We start from the raw sequence: 16,344 nt of genomic DNA, 5'->3' as shown, positions 1-16,344 counted from the left end.
GGAAACCCTGAATATATTCTGTAGGAATCAACATGGATTCTGGAAACAGCGATCATGTGAGACCCAACTCGCTTTATTTGTTTATGTGACCCAGAAAATATTAGATACAGGCTCCCCGGTAGATGCCATTTTCCTTGACTTCCGGAAGGCGTTCGATACAGTTCCGCACTGTCGCCTGATAAACAAAGTAAGAGCCAACGGAATATCAGACCAGCTGTGTGGTTGGATTGAACAGTTTGTAGCAAACAGAACACAGCATGTTGTTCTCAATGGAGAGACGTCTACAGGCGTTAAAGTAACCTCTGGCGTGCCACAGGGGAGTGTTATGGGACCATTGCTTTTCACTATATACATAAACGACCTTGTACATGGCGTCGGAAGTTCCATGCGGCTTTTCGCGGATGATGCTGTAGTATATAGAGAACTTGCAGCATTAGAAAATTGCAGCGAAATGCAGGAAGATCTGCAGCAGAAAGGCACTTGGTGCAGGGAGTGGCAACTGACCCTTAGCATAGACAAATGTAATGTATTATGAATACGTAGAAATAAGGATCCTTTATTGTATTATTATGTGATAGCGGAACAAACACTGGCAGCAGTTACTTCTGTAAAATAACTGGGAGTATGCGTGCGGAACGATTTTAATTGGAATGATCATATAAAATTAATTGTTGGTAAGGTGGATGCCAGGTTGAGATTCATTGGGAGAGTCCTTAGAAAATGTAGTCTATCAACAAAGGAGGTGGCTTACAAAACAATCGTTCGACCTATACTTGAGTATTGCTCATCAGTGTGGGACACGTACCAAGTCGGGTTGACAGAGGAGATAGAGAACATCCAAAGAAGAGCGGCGCGTTTCGTCACAGGGTTATTTGGTAAGCGTGTTAGCATTACGGAGACATTTAGCAAACTCAAGTGGCAGACTCTGCAAAAGAGGCGCTCTGCATCGCGGTGTAGCTTGCTGTCCAGGTTTTGAGAGGGTGCGTTTCTGGATGAGGTATCGAATATATTGCTTCCCCCTACTTATACCTTCCAAGGAGACCACGAATGTAAAATAAGAGAGATTCGAGTGCGCGCAGAGGCTTTCTGGCATTCGTTCTTCCCGCGAACCATACGTGACTGGAACACATAAAGTGCCCTCCGCCACACACCGTTGGGTGGCTTGTGGAGTATAAATGTAGATGTAGATTCGTATTCTAGTAGCTCCGAAATACACTGAGAAGACAAAAGTCACGGCATTACGATATACACATATACAGATGGCGGTGATCTCGCGTACACTAAGTATAAAAGAGCAGAGCATTGATGGAGCTGTCAGCTGTACTCACAAGATTTGTGTGAGAATGTTTATGACGTGATTATGGTCGCACTATGGGAATTAACAGCGGTCGCACTATGGGAATTAACAGACTGAATGCGGAATGGTAAATGGAGCTGGATGCAAGGGACATTCCATTTCGGAAATAGTTAGGTAATTCAACATTTCAAGGTCCACAGTGTCTTGAGTGTGCAAAAACCCAAATTTCAGGCATTACCTCTCACCACCGCCAACGCAGTGGCCGACAGCCTTCACTTAACGACCGAGAGCAACGGCGTTTGTGTAGAGCTGTCAGTGGTAACAGACAAGGAACACTGCACCAAATAACCCCAGGAATCAGTGTGGGACGTACGACAAACATTTCTGTTACGAAAGTGTGCTGAAATGTGACGTCAGCGAGTTATGGCAGCAGATGACTCACACGAGTGCTTTTGGAACAGCACGATACACAGCCTCTTCTGGGCTTGTGGCCATACTGGTTGGACCCTAGACGACTGGAAAACCGTGGTCTGGTCACATGAGTCCCAAATTCAGTTGGTAAGAGCTTATGGTGAGGTTCGAGTGTGGTGCATGTGTCACAAAGCCACGAACCTAATTTGTCAACAAGGCACTGTGCAAGTTGGTGGTGGCTGCATAATGATGTGGTTTTTTTTTACATGGGATGAACTGGGTCCTCTGTTTCATTAATGGTTTATTATATTCAGCTGCTTGGAGATCATTTGCAGCCATTATGGACTTCATGTTCTCTAACAACGATGGAATTTTTATGGTTGACATTGCACCATGTCACCTGGCCACAGTTGTTCGCAATTGATTTGGACAGCAATCTGGACAATTTGAGTGACTGATTTGGCCAACGATATCGCCGGACATGCATCTTGAAGAACATAATTGAGAGGTCAGTTTGTGACTGGCAACACTTTTGCCGCTATAAAGGGCTACAAACGCAACGTGGCTCCAACTACTTGAGGCCATAGCACGTCCAGTTGCTGTACCAAGTTGCGCAAAAGTGGGCTGAATCGTTTCTTCTGTAAGTTCTAGATCTTCACAAGGAAATTAGTAGCTCAGAAATGTGATACGTCTAATACAAAAAAATTTAGTGCTACTAAACATACTTCATCACTGTACACTTGAGTCTGCAGTGACTAGCTCACAGCCATATATGCAATGACCTCAAAAGATCTCACATGCACAATTGACATTAAGCTTCTGACTCTTTCCTCATGTGAGGCCAGCAACTCACACTGGGGTGGTGGCAATAGACTTTGAAGCAGTCAGTTCTAATACTGGCGGCACAAGAAATTTTACTACCTATAATTGGCCGGCAAGTGGAGGAGAAGTAAAAGCATTAATTTGTGATCAGCACAATATCCACTAGAGCCCTTCACAATTTTTTGACCACTTCAGAATGTCACATGTTATTTGGGCATGGCATGGTCTCAATAAGTCGTTGGAAATTTCCTGTAGAAATATTGAGCAATGATTCCTCTATAGCCGTCCATGATTGGGAAAGTGTTGTTGGTGCTAGATTTTGTGCACGAACTAACCTCTCGATTATTTTCCATAAATATTCAGTGGCCAACCAGGTCATGAAATCCATAAAAGGTTGCAAATTATTTCCAACTAGTGTCTATGGCTTCGTGGGGTCTGTGCCACACTTGAACCCTACCATCTGCTCTGATCAACTGTTATCGGGACCCATTTGACCAGGTCACAGTTTTCCAATCGTCTAGGGTCCAACCCGATATGGTCACGAGCATGGGAGAGGTGCTGCAAGCGTTGGTCATCTGCTGCCGTAGCCCATTAGCGCCACATTTCGCCGCGCTATCCTAATGGATACGTTCGTCGTGCGTCTGCGGTTATTTCAGGGTTGCTTGTCTGTTAGCACTGACAATTCTATGCAAATGCAGCTGCTCTCCATCGTTAAGGGGAGGCCGTCGAACACTGTGTTGTCCATGGTGAGAGGTAATGCCTGACATTTGGTATTCTCGGCAGACTCAGAACACTGTGGATCTCGGAACACTGAATTTCCTAACGATTTTCAAACTGGAATGTCCCATGCGTCTAGCTGCAGATTCAGTCTGTTAATTCCCGTCATGGAGTCATGCAGCCATAATCATGTCTGAAAGCTATTTGTATGAATCATCTGTGTACAAATGACAGCTCCACCAGCACAATACCCTTTTATACCTGATACATGCGACACTACCATTATCCGTATATACACTACTGGCCATTAAAATTGCTACACCACGAAGATGACGTGGTACAGACGCGAAATTTAACCGACAGGAAGAAGATGCTGTGATATGCAAATGATTAGCTTTTCAGAACATTCACACGCGGTTGGCGCTATTGGCGACGCCTACAACGTGCTCGTGCGAGGAAAGTTTCCTACTGATTTCTCATACACAAACAGCAGTTGACCGGCGTTGCCTGGTGAAACGTTGTTGTGATGCCTCGTGTAAAGAGGAGAAATCCATACCATCATGTTTCTGACTTTGATAAGGGTCGGATAGTAGCCTATCGCGATTGCGGTTCATCGTATCGTGACATTGCTGATCGCTTTGGTCGGGATCCAATGACTGTTAGCAGAATATGGGATCGGTGGGTTCAGGAGGGTAATACGGAACACCGTGCTGGACCCCAATGGCCTCGTATCACAAGAAGTCGAGATGACAGATATCTTATCCGCATGGTTGTAACGGATAGTGCAGCCATGTCTCGATCCCTGAGTCAACAGATGGGGACGTTTGCAAGACGACAACCATCTGCACTAGCAGTTCGACAACGTTTGCAGCAGCATGGACTATCAGCTCGGAGACCATGGCTGGGGTTACCCTTGACGCTGCATCACAGACAGGAGCGCGTGCGATGGTGTACTCAACGACGAACGTGGGTGCACGAATGGCAAAACGTCATTTTTTCGTATGAATCCAGGTTCTGTTTACAGAATCATGATGGTCGCATTCGTGTTTGGCAATATCGCGGTGAACGCACATGGGAAGCGTGTATTCGTCATCTCTGTACTGGTGTATCATCCTGCGTGATGGTATGGGGTGTTATTGGTTACATGTCTCGGTCACCTCTTGTTCGCATTGACGGCACTTTGAACAGTGGACGTTACATTTCAGATGTGTTACGACCCGTGGTTCTACCCTTCATTCGATCCCTGAGAAACCCTACATTTCAGCAGGATAATGCACGACCGCATGTTGCAGGTTCTGTACGGGCCTTTCTGGATACAGAAAATATTCGACTGCTGCCCTGGCCAGCACATTCTCCAGACCTTTCACCAATTGAAAACGTCTGGACAACGGTGGCCAAGTAACTGGCTCGTCACAATACGCCAGTCACTACTCTTGATGAACTGTGGTATCGTGTTCAAGCTGCATGGGCAGCTGCACCTGTACACATCATCCAAGCTCTGTTCGACTCAATGCCCAGGCGTATCAAGGCCGTTATTATGGCCAGAGGTGGTTGTTCTGGGTACTGATTACTCAGGATCTATGCTCCCAAATTGCGTGAAAATGTAATGACGTGTCAGTTCTAGTACAAGATATTTCTCCAACGAATACCCGTTTATCATCTGCATTTCTTCTTGGTGTAGCAATTTTAATGGCCAGCGGTGTATGCATATTGCCTTCTCATGACTTCAGTCACCTCATTTGATTATGAAGTGCTCACAAGTCTTCTAAAAAAAAGCACATAGTTTTATTTAAAATAGCAGAAAATTAAAGAAAAATCGGCAGCAGTTTGAACAACTTGAGGAACAGCAATGAACAAGGCATAAAGATCAATGTTATAAGGAGGGAGGGGGGGGGGGGTCATGGAAATTTCCACTGAAGAAAGTAAAGACTAATCTGAGAATTGTGAGAGCAATGGTAAAACGAGGACACTTTTGGGAAATAGAACAAACAGCTGAGAAAAAGGTTGCGGAGTTTCATAAAGAGTAACCTGACAAGGCGCTGAAGCAAGCTGCTAGTGCTTTTTTTCATGGAGACAACACAACTGCTTATGAGGCACTCATAAGTTAGGAGCATCTCCATAACAATTTTAAAGTAGCGTCTTACACTCCACAATCATCTGACCTCGGTCCCAGGGATTTCTGGCCTCCTCCTTAATGAGAGTCACTCTCTGTGACCGCCAATTTTCCAGTCGGACTGCAATTACATCAACGATTTTCCAGTAGGCACAACAAACCTCTAAACAAGTGCTCGTAGCTACTATGAAAGTGGTACGTCGATTTAGTGAAAAGTGTGTTTTTTTAAAGAGAGATGATCTTGAAAACTAGTAGAAGATTAAATGTCCTAAATGTCGATGGAGATAACAGTTAACCGCTGGAAACAGTATCTGTCTTAAAATATCTAGGAGTAACTATCTGGAGCGAGCTTAAGTGAAATGACCACATAAAACAAATAATTAGGAAAAAAGGAGATCTTTGATCGTGAATTCACCTAGTTCAACGAGCGCACTGGAAAGGTAAAATATGGAATGAGGAGGTATGAAATGGGTGAATAAGAACAGGAAGACACTAAGGACAAGCGACAGTAGAAAAGATAATTGTATATGTGATTATAATAGACTGCTTAATAAAGAATGCTCTAGTGAAGACTCTGAACCCTCGCAAGATCAAAGAACGATGGAGATAACAGTTAACCCGCTGGAAACAGTATCTGTCTTAAAATATCTAGGAGTAACTATCTGGAGCGAGCTTAAGTGAAATGACCACATAAAACAAATAGTGGGAAAAGCAGATGCCAGACTCAAGATTCATAGACAGAATCTTAAGGAAATGTAACTCATCCACGAAGGAAGTGTAATACAAGGGGCTTATCGACACATTCTTGAGTACTGTTCATCTATCAGTGATCACTATCATGTAGCACTGATAGAAGAGATAGAGAAGATTCAACGAAGAGCGCCACGTTTCGTCATGAGATCGTGTAGTTGGTACGAGAGCGTTACGGAGATACTCAACATACTCTGTTGGAGAAGTTACAAGAGAGCCGTTGTAAATTACAGAGGGATTTCTACGGAAATTTCGAGAGAACTTTCTGGGAAGAGTCGGACAACACATTACTTTCCCCTACATACGTCTCGTGTAACGACCGTGAGAAGAAAATTCGAGAAATTAGAACCAATGGAGAGGCTTGCCGACTATCACTCTACTCATGCGCTATTCGTGAGTGGAACAGGGTTGGAGGGCTCAGTTAGTGGTTCAAAAAGTACCCTCCGCCATACACCATTAGGTGGCTTGCGGAGTATGATATAGATGTAGACGACATTAAGATAAATTCGTCTGTTTGCTGCGACTGACTGAACGCGATATTGATGCTCTGGAAAGTCGAACTTGCTATGGCAGTTCGTTACATAACAAAAATACGTAATTGTCGAAACGCTTTTTTTCTTTATCGCCAATGGTTCCAAAAACACTTGTACTTACCAGATTACGTTAGTCGCTTTGTATCCTGACGCTGTTGTTGATATATCTAGTAAATGATCGTTGGAGCATTTTACATAATATTTTTCATCACCCGATTTGGTGTGATAATGATTCTCAGTCTAAGGCCTGCATCGCTCCAGAAGATTGCACAACAAATGGTAACAGGCAAAATACTCTATCTGATCTAAATTATCCGGATGCCTATGGCTGAGTCGATGTAAGTTGATCCCCGACATTGCAGTGGGCTGTGTGCGGCTGCTTTGCGCGTCTACCTCAACCAATAACGTCAACGCGATTTTGAAACGCCTGTATGGCAAAGCCTCAGCGTTTTCACAGCTGTTACGGTTTTCGCCTGCAGCCGATAGTGCTTCGCAGTTGAAGGTGAGCTGTCGGGGATCTTCGACAGTAGCAGCAGACGTATATAAGGGGTGTTACAATCTTCGGCTCTATGACAGCTTAAACTCTACTGGGCACACTTTCCGTGGGATGTCATAATACCTTTAGAGGAATGCCAGTTCATTCTTCTTCCAGAAACTAAACCAGAGTAGCCAGTCATTTGGAGTGTGTGTTTTGGGTTCAGGCCGAGATTCTCGTCGGACCAGTCCATTTCAGGACTGTTACTGTCCACAAACCTCCCAGATGCTGTTTTGTGGAAGAGTGTTTTGTCATGATGATACATTCATTGTCTCTGAACTGCACCTCTACTGCATACAGTGCGCGATGATGTAAAATGTGTTCATACCCTCCCGCATTTACCATTTCCTTAAATGCAATAAGGAGACCACAGTTTTAACTGCGATATTGCGATATACGCCCCCCCTCCTCCCACAACACTACTTTCTCCATGCTTCACTGTTGGCACGACACATGTTCTTCATGTTCTTCAGGCATTCACAAAACCCAAACCCCCATCTAACTGCAAGGTATAGCGCAATTCATCACTCCAAATCACTCTTGAACTCATCCACCGTCCAGTAGCGTCTCTCTTTACACCACCTCAAGCATTACTTAGCATTGACTACAGAAATCTGTGGCTCGACGATTGCAGCCCCAGGTCCCTATGCCCAGTCATTGTACTGGTTGGACTGCTAGCAGCACTTTGGAACTCACGAGTGATTCCTTCTGTTGATATTACACGATTTTTTTTTTCAGCCACTCTCCGCAGTGCTCGACGGTCCACGTCCGTTTGTAGATGAGATGTGCCAAACCTTGGTTTAGCTGTGGTTATTCCTCCGCGTTTACACTTCACAGTCACATCACCAGCAGCTGAAGTGGACAGCTTTGGAAAGGCTGAAATGTCCCTCATAAATTTTTTGCTCTGATAACACCCAGTGACTAGCCCATGTTCCCTCCTGACCCATCCATTCTGCTATTATTGATTCTCTGCTCGCAACACGATACCCCCCCCCCCCCCCACCCAGCCTCTTGTGACGTCTAGTGGGTTCATTTCGTGTACATAGTGATGTCCGGATACATTTAATCAGATAATGTACCTCAGCTTACTCATCACTTGTTTCCCACCTTGGTTATGACACGAATAATAAAAACTGTAAAACTTTTACTGCTTCAGAAGTTCTATTTTACTTTTTCAGTAATGCGAACTTACTGCCTAAGCAACTTTTCACTGGCCTTATTTTCCTTTGCTCTGCAGAAATTAAATAACTGTAATTTTTAAAAATTTAAAGAAAGTCCATTTTGCAGGCTGTCATACAATAAATCATTTACTGACGTTATTTACGAGTTTTTCTTTTGACCTCGACTTACTTGGATGTTTACTATACTTGTGTTTCTTCAGAAAGATTGACCTTACTTGTTGGCGCAAACAGCTGCTTGTTAATATATGCTCAACTAAATGCCAATTATTTTCACAAAAAGAAGACGAGACTATTCAGTCGAGTAAATACATTCAGCTAACATACATTTCGAATACCATCAACCATTCGCTTTCTTCTCATCAGTTATACGGTACATCATCATTTATTAGACCATTAATGCCATTCTTTTGTTAACAGGCTGTCGTGAGGTACAGATAATCAAGCGCGGTGACTCGTGACAGTTTGTTGTTTATGCTTTCATTATTCTGTTGCGTGAAGGTATTAGCTTCATTAAATTGACCAATCTCCTAAAACTGTTATTATGATTTACTCGATACCTTAATGTTACATTAAGTATCGACTTATGTCCTGATCACAGAATTCAAGAAGGCACCTCGTAATGGAATGTTGTCGGAATATATCCTCTTAAACGTGGACTGTAGCCAGTTCACAAACAAATCTGGAAGATGGTATCTTGATTCGATGTCTTCCAATCTTTTACCGACTGCTACAAAGGCATTACGTGTCAGCTAACAAGAGTGTAAGTTTGCTGTTTCAGCTGTAATAATCGCAATATTCTAATTGTCAAAGACATTTCAGAGCCGGGGAGTGACAGAACATGTCGTTGAATCTGGAGCTATACAGAACACATTACTAATCACTGGTGCAAAAAACATTCAATAACTTTAAAATCCTTTTCTTCGGCAGTAGCAGCTCAATGTGGTAGTCTTCCAGAGCAGACAATTAGTTGTCAAGGTTTCGTTGGTTGAGCAGACCGTTATATAACAGTTTATTGATTGTTTTCTGTAAGAAATTGATCGTTGCTTTACTGGCCGTTAATGATTTCTCACTTTAAATGCTAGTACTCTGCATTTCATAATTCTTTCTGCTTCAGGTTTTTTTTCTTTTAGTCGGAGATCTAAATGTCCCATAGAAAGTAGGGAACTTGTCATTTTATTACGTAAGGAGGGCAGGTATAGCTGTCGTATCAAAATATCTCAAGTACTCCGTTTGCGTTGTTACATGTGCGGTTCACGCGGCTTTTAACAGATAAATCGAGAGGCGCATCATCTACCGATTTAGCACACAATGCGTCGATTAAACTTGTCGGTTTAAGCTGCCAAAGTCCAGTGGGAAAAGAAAGCGTTTTTACTGCATTAGAGTATCAGCGATTCTAGCCGATTTGGTACTAGGCCATGCCATAAGGAAAATCGCGAGATATGATTCAGCTACCACCAGAAGTAAATTGTCAATAGTATACGACATACCTTTTGTCAGAGATGCCATGGCGTAGATGTTCTCTTGGCAAGGCAGAGGTAATTGCAGCCCTGTATTGGGTGGCAGGTGTGCTAATACTGCAAGTCTGCCCCTGAGTTCAGAGAGCCACAAACCAGCTGCTCACCAGATAACGAAAGCGACTGTAACGAGTACGATAAGACAAAAAAGAATACTCCATTCGCGGGAGACCTTTGACCGCCACTGGGCGGTACGCGGGACGGCAGTTCGTCTGTTATCTTGAATGCAAACACTCCCACAAAAATATAGGCGTGACATGACGCTCATAGATGCTCGCACCCGCGCAGACATTTTTTTCTTAAAGAATGGAATTTCTCTGTCAGTGGCCGAAATAAACGTTTGCGGCACGTTAAAATTTTGTGTCTTGGCCACATTCGACCCTGACTCTGGGTTTCTTTGCAGTTCTGTGTTGTGCAGATACCGTGATAATGGTATGTGGCTAGACCACCGGTGATCTTGCTCGTTAGTCGAAATGGACATGTCTTGTTTTCCGTATCGTTGGTAGCTTTCCTATCGCAAACGCTACTGTTCTGAGTAGGTCTGTTTATTTTATTTTATTTTATTTATTTTATTTATTTCGTATTCCATTAATCCGTATTGTGATAAATCACAAGGATGTGGAATGAGTCATGATTACATACAACAGATATAATACACATATATAAAATGACAAAAATGTACCATAAGATTATGAATAAGTTTGTAGGTTAAAATCAAATCAAAGGTATAGCTCAAGTAATATAAAACAATACCTAAAAAGGAAATATAGTACATTTTCCAAATTAAACAGTTAATGTGATCTATAGCAAACAAATTTTTATCAGTATAAAAAATCATTGCTTTATCTGTAGATACTCATCAAGAGAATAGAAGGAATTTACCATTAGGTATTATCTCAATTTACATTTAAAAGTAGGTAAGACATTAATGTGATCTTTAATACCTGATGGAAGGGAGTTGAAAATTTTTGTGGCTGAATAATGAACACCTTTCTGAACAAGACTTAAATGTTTCAGATCCCTGTGTAGATCATTTTTAGACCTAGTATTATGATCATGACATTCACTATTAGTTTTAAAAAGAAATAGGTTGTTAGAAACAAAAATCATCAAAGAAAATATGAATTGAGAGGTAAGTGTTAATATTTGTAACTTATGAAACAGACTTCTGCAAGAATATCTTGGATGAACACCACTCATGATTCTAACAGCTCTCTTCTGTGCAGTAAATATTTTTTTGGCTAAAGGCTTGTTGCCCCAAAATATTATGCCATACGACATGATAGAATGAAAATAACCAAAGTTGGCAGCTTTAGTAGCGTCCTCATCACCAATGGGGGTGATTACACGCAGAGCATAAGTTGCCACACTGAGCCTTCTATGTAGGTCTAAGATATGCTCAGACCAGTTCAGCTTGCCATCAATTAGAATGCCCAAGAACTTAGATGATTCACAGTGTAGTATATTTTGGTTACCACAGTTCAAGTGGCATACTTCATTTTCTTGTTGAGATGTGTGAAATTGCATATACTGAGTTTTCTGAATGTTTAGAGTTAGTCCGTTGCACTTAAACCAGTGTAGGATGTCAACGAGTACAGCATTACATTTATTTTCTAGGTCACTGTTAGTTCGACTTTCAAGCAGAATAGTGGTGTCATCGGCAAAAAGAGTAAATTTACACTCGGTGTCTGTGCAAAGTGGGAGATCATTGATGAAGATAAGGAAAAGCAAAGGTCCTAGGATGGACCCCTGAGGCACACCACACTTTAATGTGCCCCAATCAGAAGAAATGGGACTATCATTGGCACCATTAATTATCACCTTCTGTTTTCTGTTTTGCAGATATGATTCTATCCATCTACCAATGCTACCTCGCAAGCCATAAAAATTAGCCTTATGTAAGAGAATGTTGTGGTCCACACAGTCAAAGGCCTTAGACAAGTCACAAAAAATTCCAATAGGTGACATTTTATTATTTATTGACTCTAAAATTTCATTTGTAAGAGAAAAAATAGCCTGCTCAGTTGATCTACCTTTTTGGAAACCAAACTGGTTTCTGTTGGGTATGTTGTGGCTGTTAAGATGTTCTACAATTCTTGTATACATTAGTTTCTCTAATACTTTTGAGAAACTACTTAGTAGTGATATTGGACGGTAGTTAGATAAATTAGTTTTGTCACCCTTCTTGAAAAGTGGTTTCACAACGGCAAGCTTTAATCTCTCTGGGACAACACCTTGCTGGATAGACTCATTAAAAATGTGACACAGGACTTGACATATGTGGTCACTACAATGCTTCAGTATTTTTGGTGAAATGTTGTCAATACCAGAGGAATTTTTATTTTTTAAGGCCTTGATGGTATTTTTAACTTCAGTAATAGTAACTGGGGCAATACAAATTGGGTCATACGTGTTAGGGTTAGCTCTGTGTAATAAATGTGTAGCAGCATTTAAGGAACTGTTACAACCTACTTGTTCTGCTGCAGTTATGAAGTGATTGTTGAGTATGTTGGAAACTGTTACAGGATTATGAATAACCTCATCCTTATAGCTTATCTCTGTGGTATTAACATTCTTGTTACTCTTGCCACACTCTCTCTTTATAACATTCCAAACTGCTTTTATTTTGTTCTCAGATTTATCAATTTCAGACTTAATATACAGGCTCTTGGATTTGTTTATCACCCTTTTTAAAATTTTACAATATAACTTATAATGAGACCTTTCAAGGGGATCATTTGATACTCTTAGTGAGGCATGTAACTCCCTCTTAGTCCTGCAAGAAATTTTTATACCTCCAGTAATCCATGGTTTACTGGAAGAAACCTCATTGTTCTTTCTGACAGTTTTTTTTGGGAAAGCCATTTCAAATACAGATATAAATTCATTTAAAAAAAGGTTAAATTTATCATTAACATCTGATGTGCTGTACACTGGCTCCCAATCTATCTGTGACAAATAGTCGTTAAAGGCAGACACAGTTTCACTGTTTATACATCTATAGGACCTATAGGTGTGGGAGATTTTATTGCACAAACTGATGTTATTTACTTTCAGAAGTTGTCCATCATGGTCAGACAGGCCATAAATTACTTTGCTCACACTAGCACTGTTGACTCTATTCTTGTCAATGAAAATATTATCTAGGAGGCTCTTGCAATTTTCTGTAACTCTAGTGGGCCAGGTAACCATCGCAGCCAAGTTGTAAGAATTCATTAAGTGGTCCAGGTCAGTTTTGAGGTTGTTATCAGTTAAGAAGTTGACATTAAAGTCACCTACAATTATTAAATTTCTAGTTTTAGAGAACAATTTGGTCAAAAGAGATTCTAACTTATTCATAAAGATGCAAAACTTCCGTGCTGGAGCTCTGTAAATTGCAAGCACAGTAAGTAACATGTCCTTTGCAGAAATTTCAGTCCCGCAAACTTCAAAATGTTGATCTACACAATACTTACTTAGATCTAAAGATTTATAAATGATTTTACTGTCTATATAAATTACAGCACCACCTTTCTCCTTACTTGTTCTGCAGTAATGAGTAGCTAGATCATACCCATCAAGCTGCAGCCCATCAATTCCAACTGTTACATGATGCTCAGTAAGGCATAAAACATGAGGACGGTCAACAGTGTCCATGTCCCCTAAATTTACAGATAAAAACTCTAATTTACTTTTGAGACTTCTGATATTTTGATGAAGAATAATAAGATTCTTATAGCTACCTCTACTGTCCTTCTGCTGGTCTGCTTGTCCATTAACACCGTTTGTCCCCGTTGCACTCAAAACTGTGTGGAGAATGCGAATAAGGCAAAACTTGGCGTTAATATATTTAATATTTTTTTCTGTAGGAAAACCAAAATATGTATCTATTAGTTACGAACATAGCCAGTTCTATCATACGAGGCATGTTCAGAAAGTAAGTGTACTTTGACCATAATGGGTTGAAGTTTTTTTTTGTTTTTTGAGGTTGGGCAACAATGAGTTGTAGAATGGAGGGGGAGGGAGGAATCCCCTGACCATAGCGAGCATCGCGAGTACGTAAACTCAAGTTGTAGTGTCCAGTTGCGTGAAATATGTTAATAATAAATTCCGCCAGGTGCTAGCACGTGCTGTGATCCTCTTCCTACTCACAGAAGTAATAACGCACACAGAAGTTTTTTCGTGAATTAAAAGAGTTTGCAGCGAAGGTGTTATGCACAGAATGAGTGTGGTTAAGTGATGTAGGAAATTTAGTGGAGGCAGAATAAATGTTCAGACGAACAGAGGAATTGGAATATAGTGCATACTTCAATGCGAGATGCTTTTAATAACCCCCACAACGAAAGTCTGTCTCGAAATCTGGCAGAAAACCCCAAGAGATTCTGGTCATACATAAAGCACACCAGTGGCAAGACATAATCAATATCTTTACTGCGTGATAACAACGATGAAGTCACTGATGACAGTGCCACTAAAGCAGAGTTATTAAACACTGTTTTCCTAAACTCCATTACCAAAGAAGATGAAGTAAATATTCCTAAATTCCAATCAAGAACAACTGCCAAGATGAGAAACATAGAAGAACATATCCTCGGTGTAACAAAGCAGCTTATATCACGTGATAAAGGAAAGGCCTCCAGTCCAGATTGTATAACAGTCAGGTTCCTCTCAGAGTTGTTGTTGTTGTGGTCTTCAGTCCTGAGACTGGTTTGATGCAGCTTTCCATGCTACTTATCCTGTGCAAGCATCTTCATCTCCCAGTACCTAGTGCAACCTACATCCTTCTGAATCTGCTTAGTGTATTCATCTCTTGGTCTCCCTCTACGATTTTTACCCTTCACGCTGCCCTCCAATACTAAATTGGTGATCCCTTGATGCCTCAGAACATGTCCTATCAACCGATCCTTTCTTCTGGTCAAGCTGTGCCACAAACTTCTCTTCTCCCCAATCCTATTCAATACTTCCTCATTAGTTATGTGATCTACCCATCTAATCTTCAGCATTCTTCTGTAGCACCACATTTCGAAAGCTTCTATTCTCTTCTTGTCCAAACCATTTATCGTCCATGTTTCACTTCCATACATGGCTACATTCCATACAAATACTTTCAGAAATGACTTCCTGACACTTAAATCTATACTTGATGTTAACAAATTTCTCTTCTTCAGAAATGCTTTCCTTGCCTTTGCCAGTCTACATTTTATATCCTCTCTACTTCGACCATCATCAGTTATTTTGCTCCCTAAATAGCAAAACAACTTTACTACTTTAAGTGTCTCATTTCTTATTCTAATTCCCTCAGCATCACCTGACTTAATTCGACTACATTCCATTATCCTCATTTTGCTTTTGTTGATATTTATCTTATATCCTCCTTTCAAGACACTATCCATTCCGTTCAACTGCTCTTCCAAGTCCTTTGCTGTCTCTGACAGAATTACAATTTCATCGGCGAACCTCAAAGATTTTATTTCTTCTCCATGAATTTTATACCTACTCCAAATTTTTCTTTTGTTTCCTTCACTGCTTGCTCAATACACAGATTGAATAACATCGGGGAGAGACTAAAACCCTGTCTCACTCCCATCCCAACCACTGCTTCCCTTTCATGTCCCTCGACTCTTACAACTGCCATCTGGTTTCTGTACAAATTGTAAATAGCCTTTCGCTCCCTGTATTTTACTCCTGCCACTTTCAGAATTCGAAAGACAGTATTCCAGTCGACACTGTCAAAAGCTTTCTCTAAGTCTATAAATGCTAGAAATGTAGGTTTGCCCTTCGTTAATCTAGCTTCTAAGATAAGTCGTAGGGTCAGTATTGCTTCACGTGTTCCAACATTTCTACGGACTCCAATCTGATCTTCCTCAAGGTCGGCTTCTACTAGTTTTTCCATTCGTCTGTAAAGAATTCGCATTAGTATTTTGCAGTTGTGACTTATTAAACTGATATATTTTCACATCTGTCAACACCTGCTTTCCTTGGGATTGGAATTATTATATTTATTTCACCTGTCTCATACATCTTGCTCACCAGATGGTAGAGTTTTGTCAGGACTGGCTTTCCCAAGGCCGTCAGTAGTTCCAATGGAATGTTGTCTACTCCGGGGCCTTGTTTCGACTCAGGTCTTTCAGTGCTCTGTCAAACTCTTCACCCAGTATCATATCTCCCATTTCATCTTCATCTACATCCTCTTCCATTTTATTAATATTGTCCTCAAGTACATCGCCCCTGTATAGACACTCTATAGACTCCTTCCACCTTTCTGCTTTCCCTTCTTTGCTTAGAACTGGGTTTCCATCTGAGCTCTTGATGTTCATACAAGTGGTTCTCTTATTTCCAAAGGTCTCTTTAATTTTCCTGTAGGCAGTATCTATCTTACCCCTAGTGAGATAAGCCTCTACATCCTTACATTTGTCCTCTAGCCATCCCTGCTTAGCCATTTTGTACTTCCTGTCGATCTCATTTTTGAGACGTCTGTATTCCTTTTTGCCT

The 16,344-nt window shown here is 41.2% G+C and overlaps 1 protein-coding gene across 1 annotated transcript in view; it reads right to left on the bottom strand.

Annotated features, from left to right (window-relative positions):
• LOC126267292 (3-ketoacyl-CoA thiolase, mitochondrial-like) overlaps positions 1–10,052 on the bottom strand; it is a 51,120-nt gene extending 41,068 nt beyond the window's left edge. Inside the window, exon 1 of the mRNA XM_049972368.1 lies at positions 9,847–10,052. Within this exon, the coding sequence (XP_049828325.1) occupies positions 9,847–9,865 (19 nt within the window). The 5' untranslated portion in view covers positions 9,866–10,052. The remainder of the gene's footprint in view (positions 1–9,846) is intronic.
• Between the last annotated feature and the right edge of the window lie 6,292 nt (positions 10,053–16,344).

Source organism: Schistocerca gregaria, chromosome 4 (assembly GCF_023897955.1).
Source record: "Schistocerca gregaria isolate iqSchGreg1 chromosome 4, iqSchGreg1.2, whole genome shotgun sequence".
Classification (NCBI taxonomy): domain Eukaryota; kingdom Metazoa; phylum Arthropoda; class Insecta; order Orthoptera; family Acrididae; genus Schistocerca; species Schistocerca gregaria.
The sequence above is the reverse complement of the archived record's forward strand: the minus strand, read 5'-3'. Positions and strand labels throughout refer to the sequence as shown.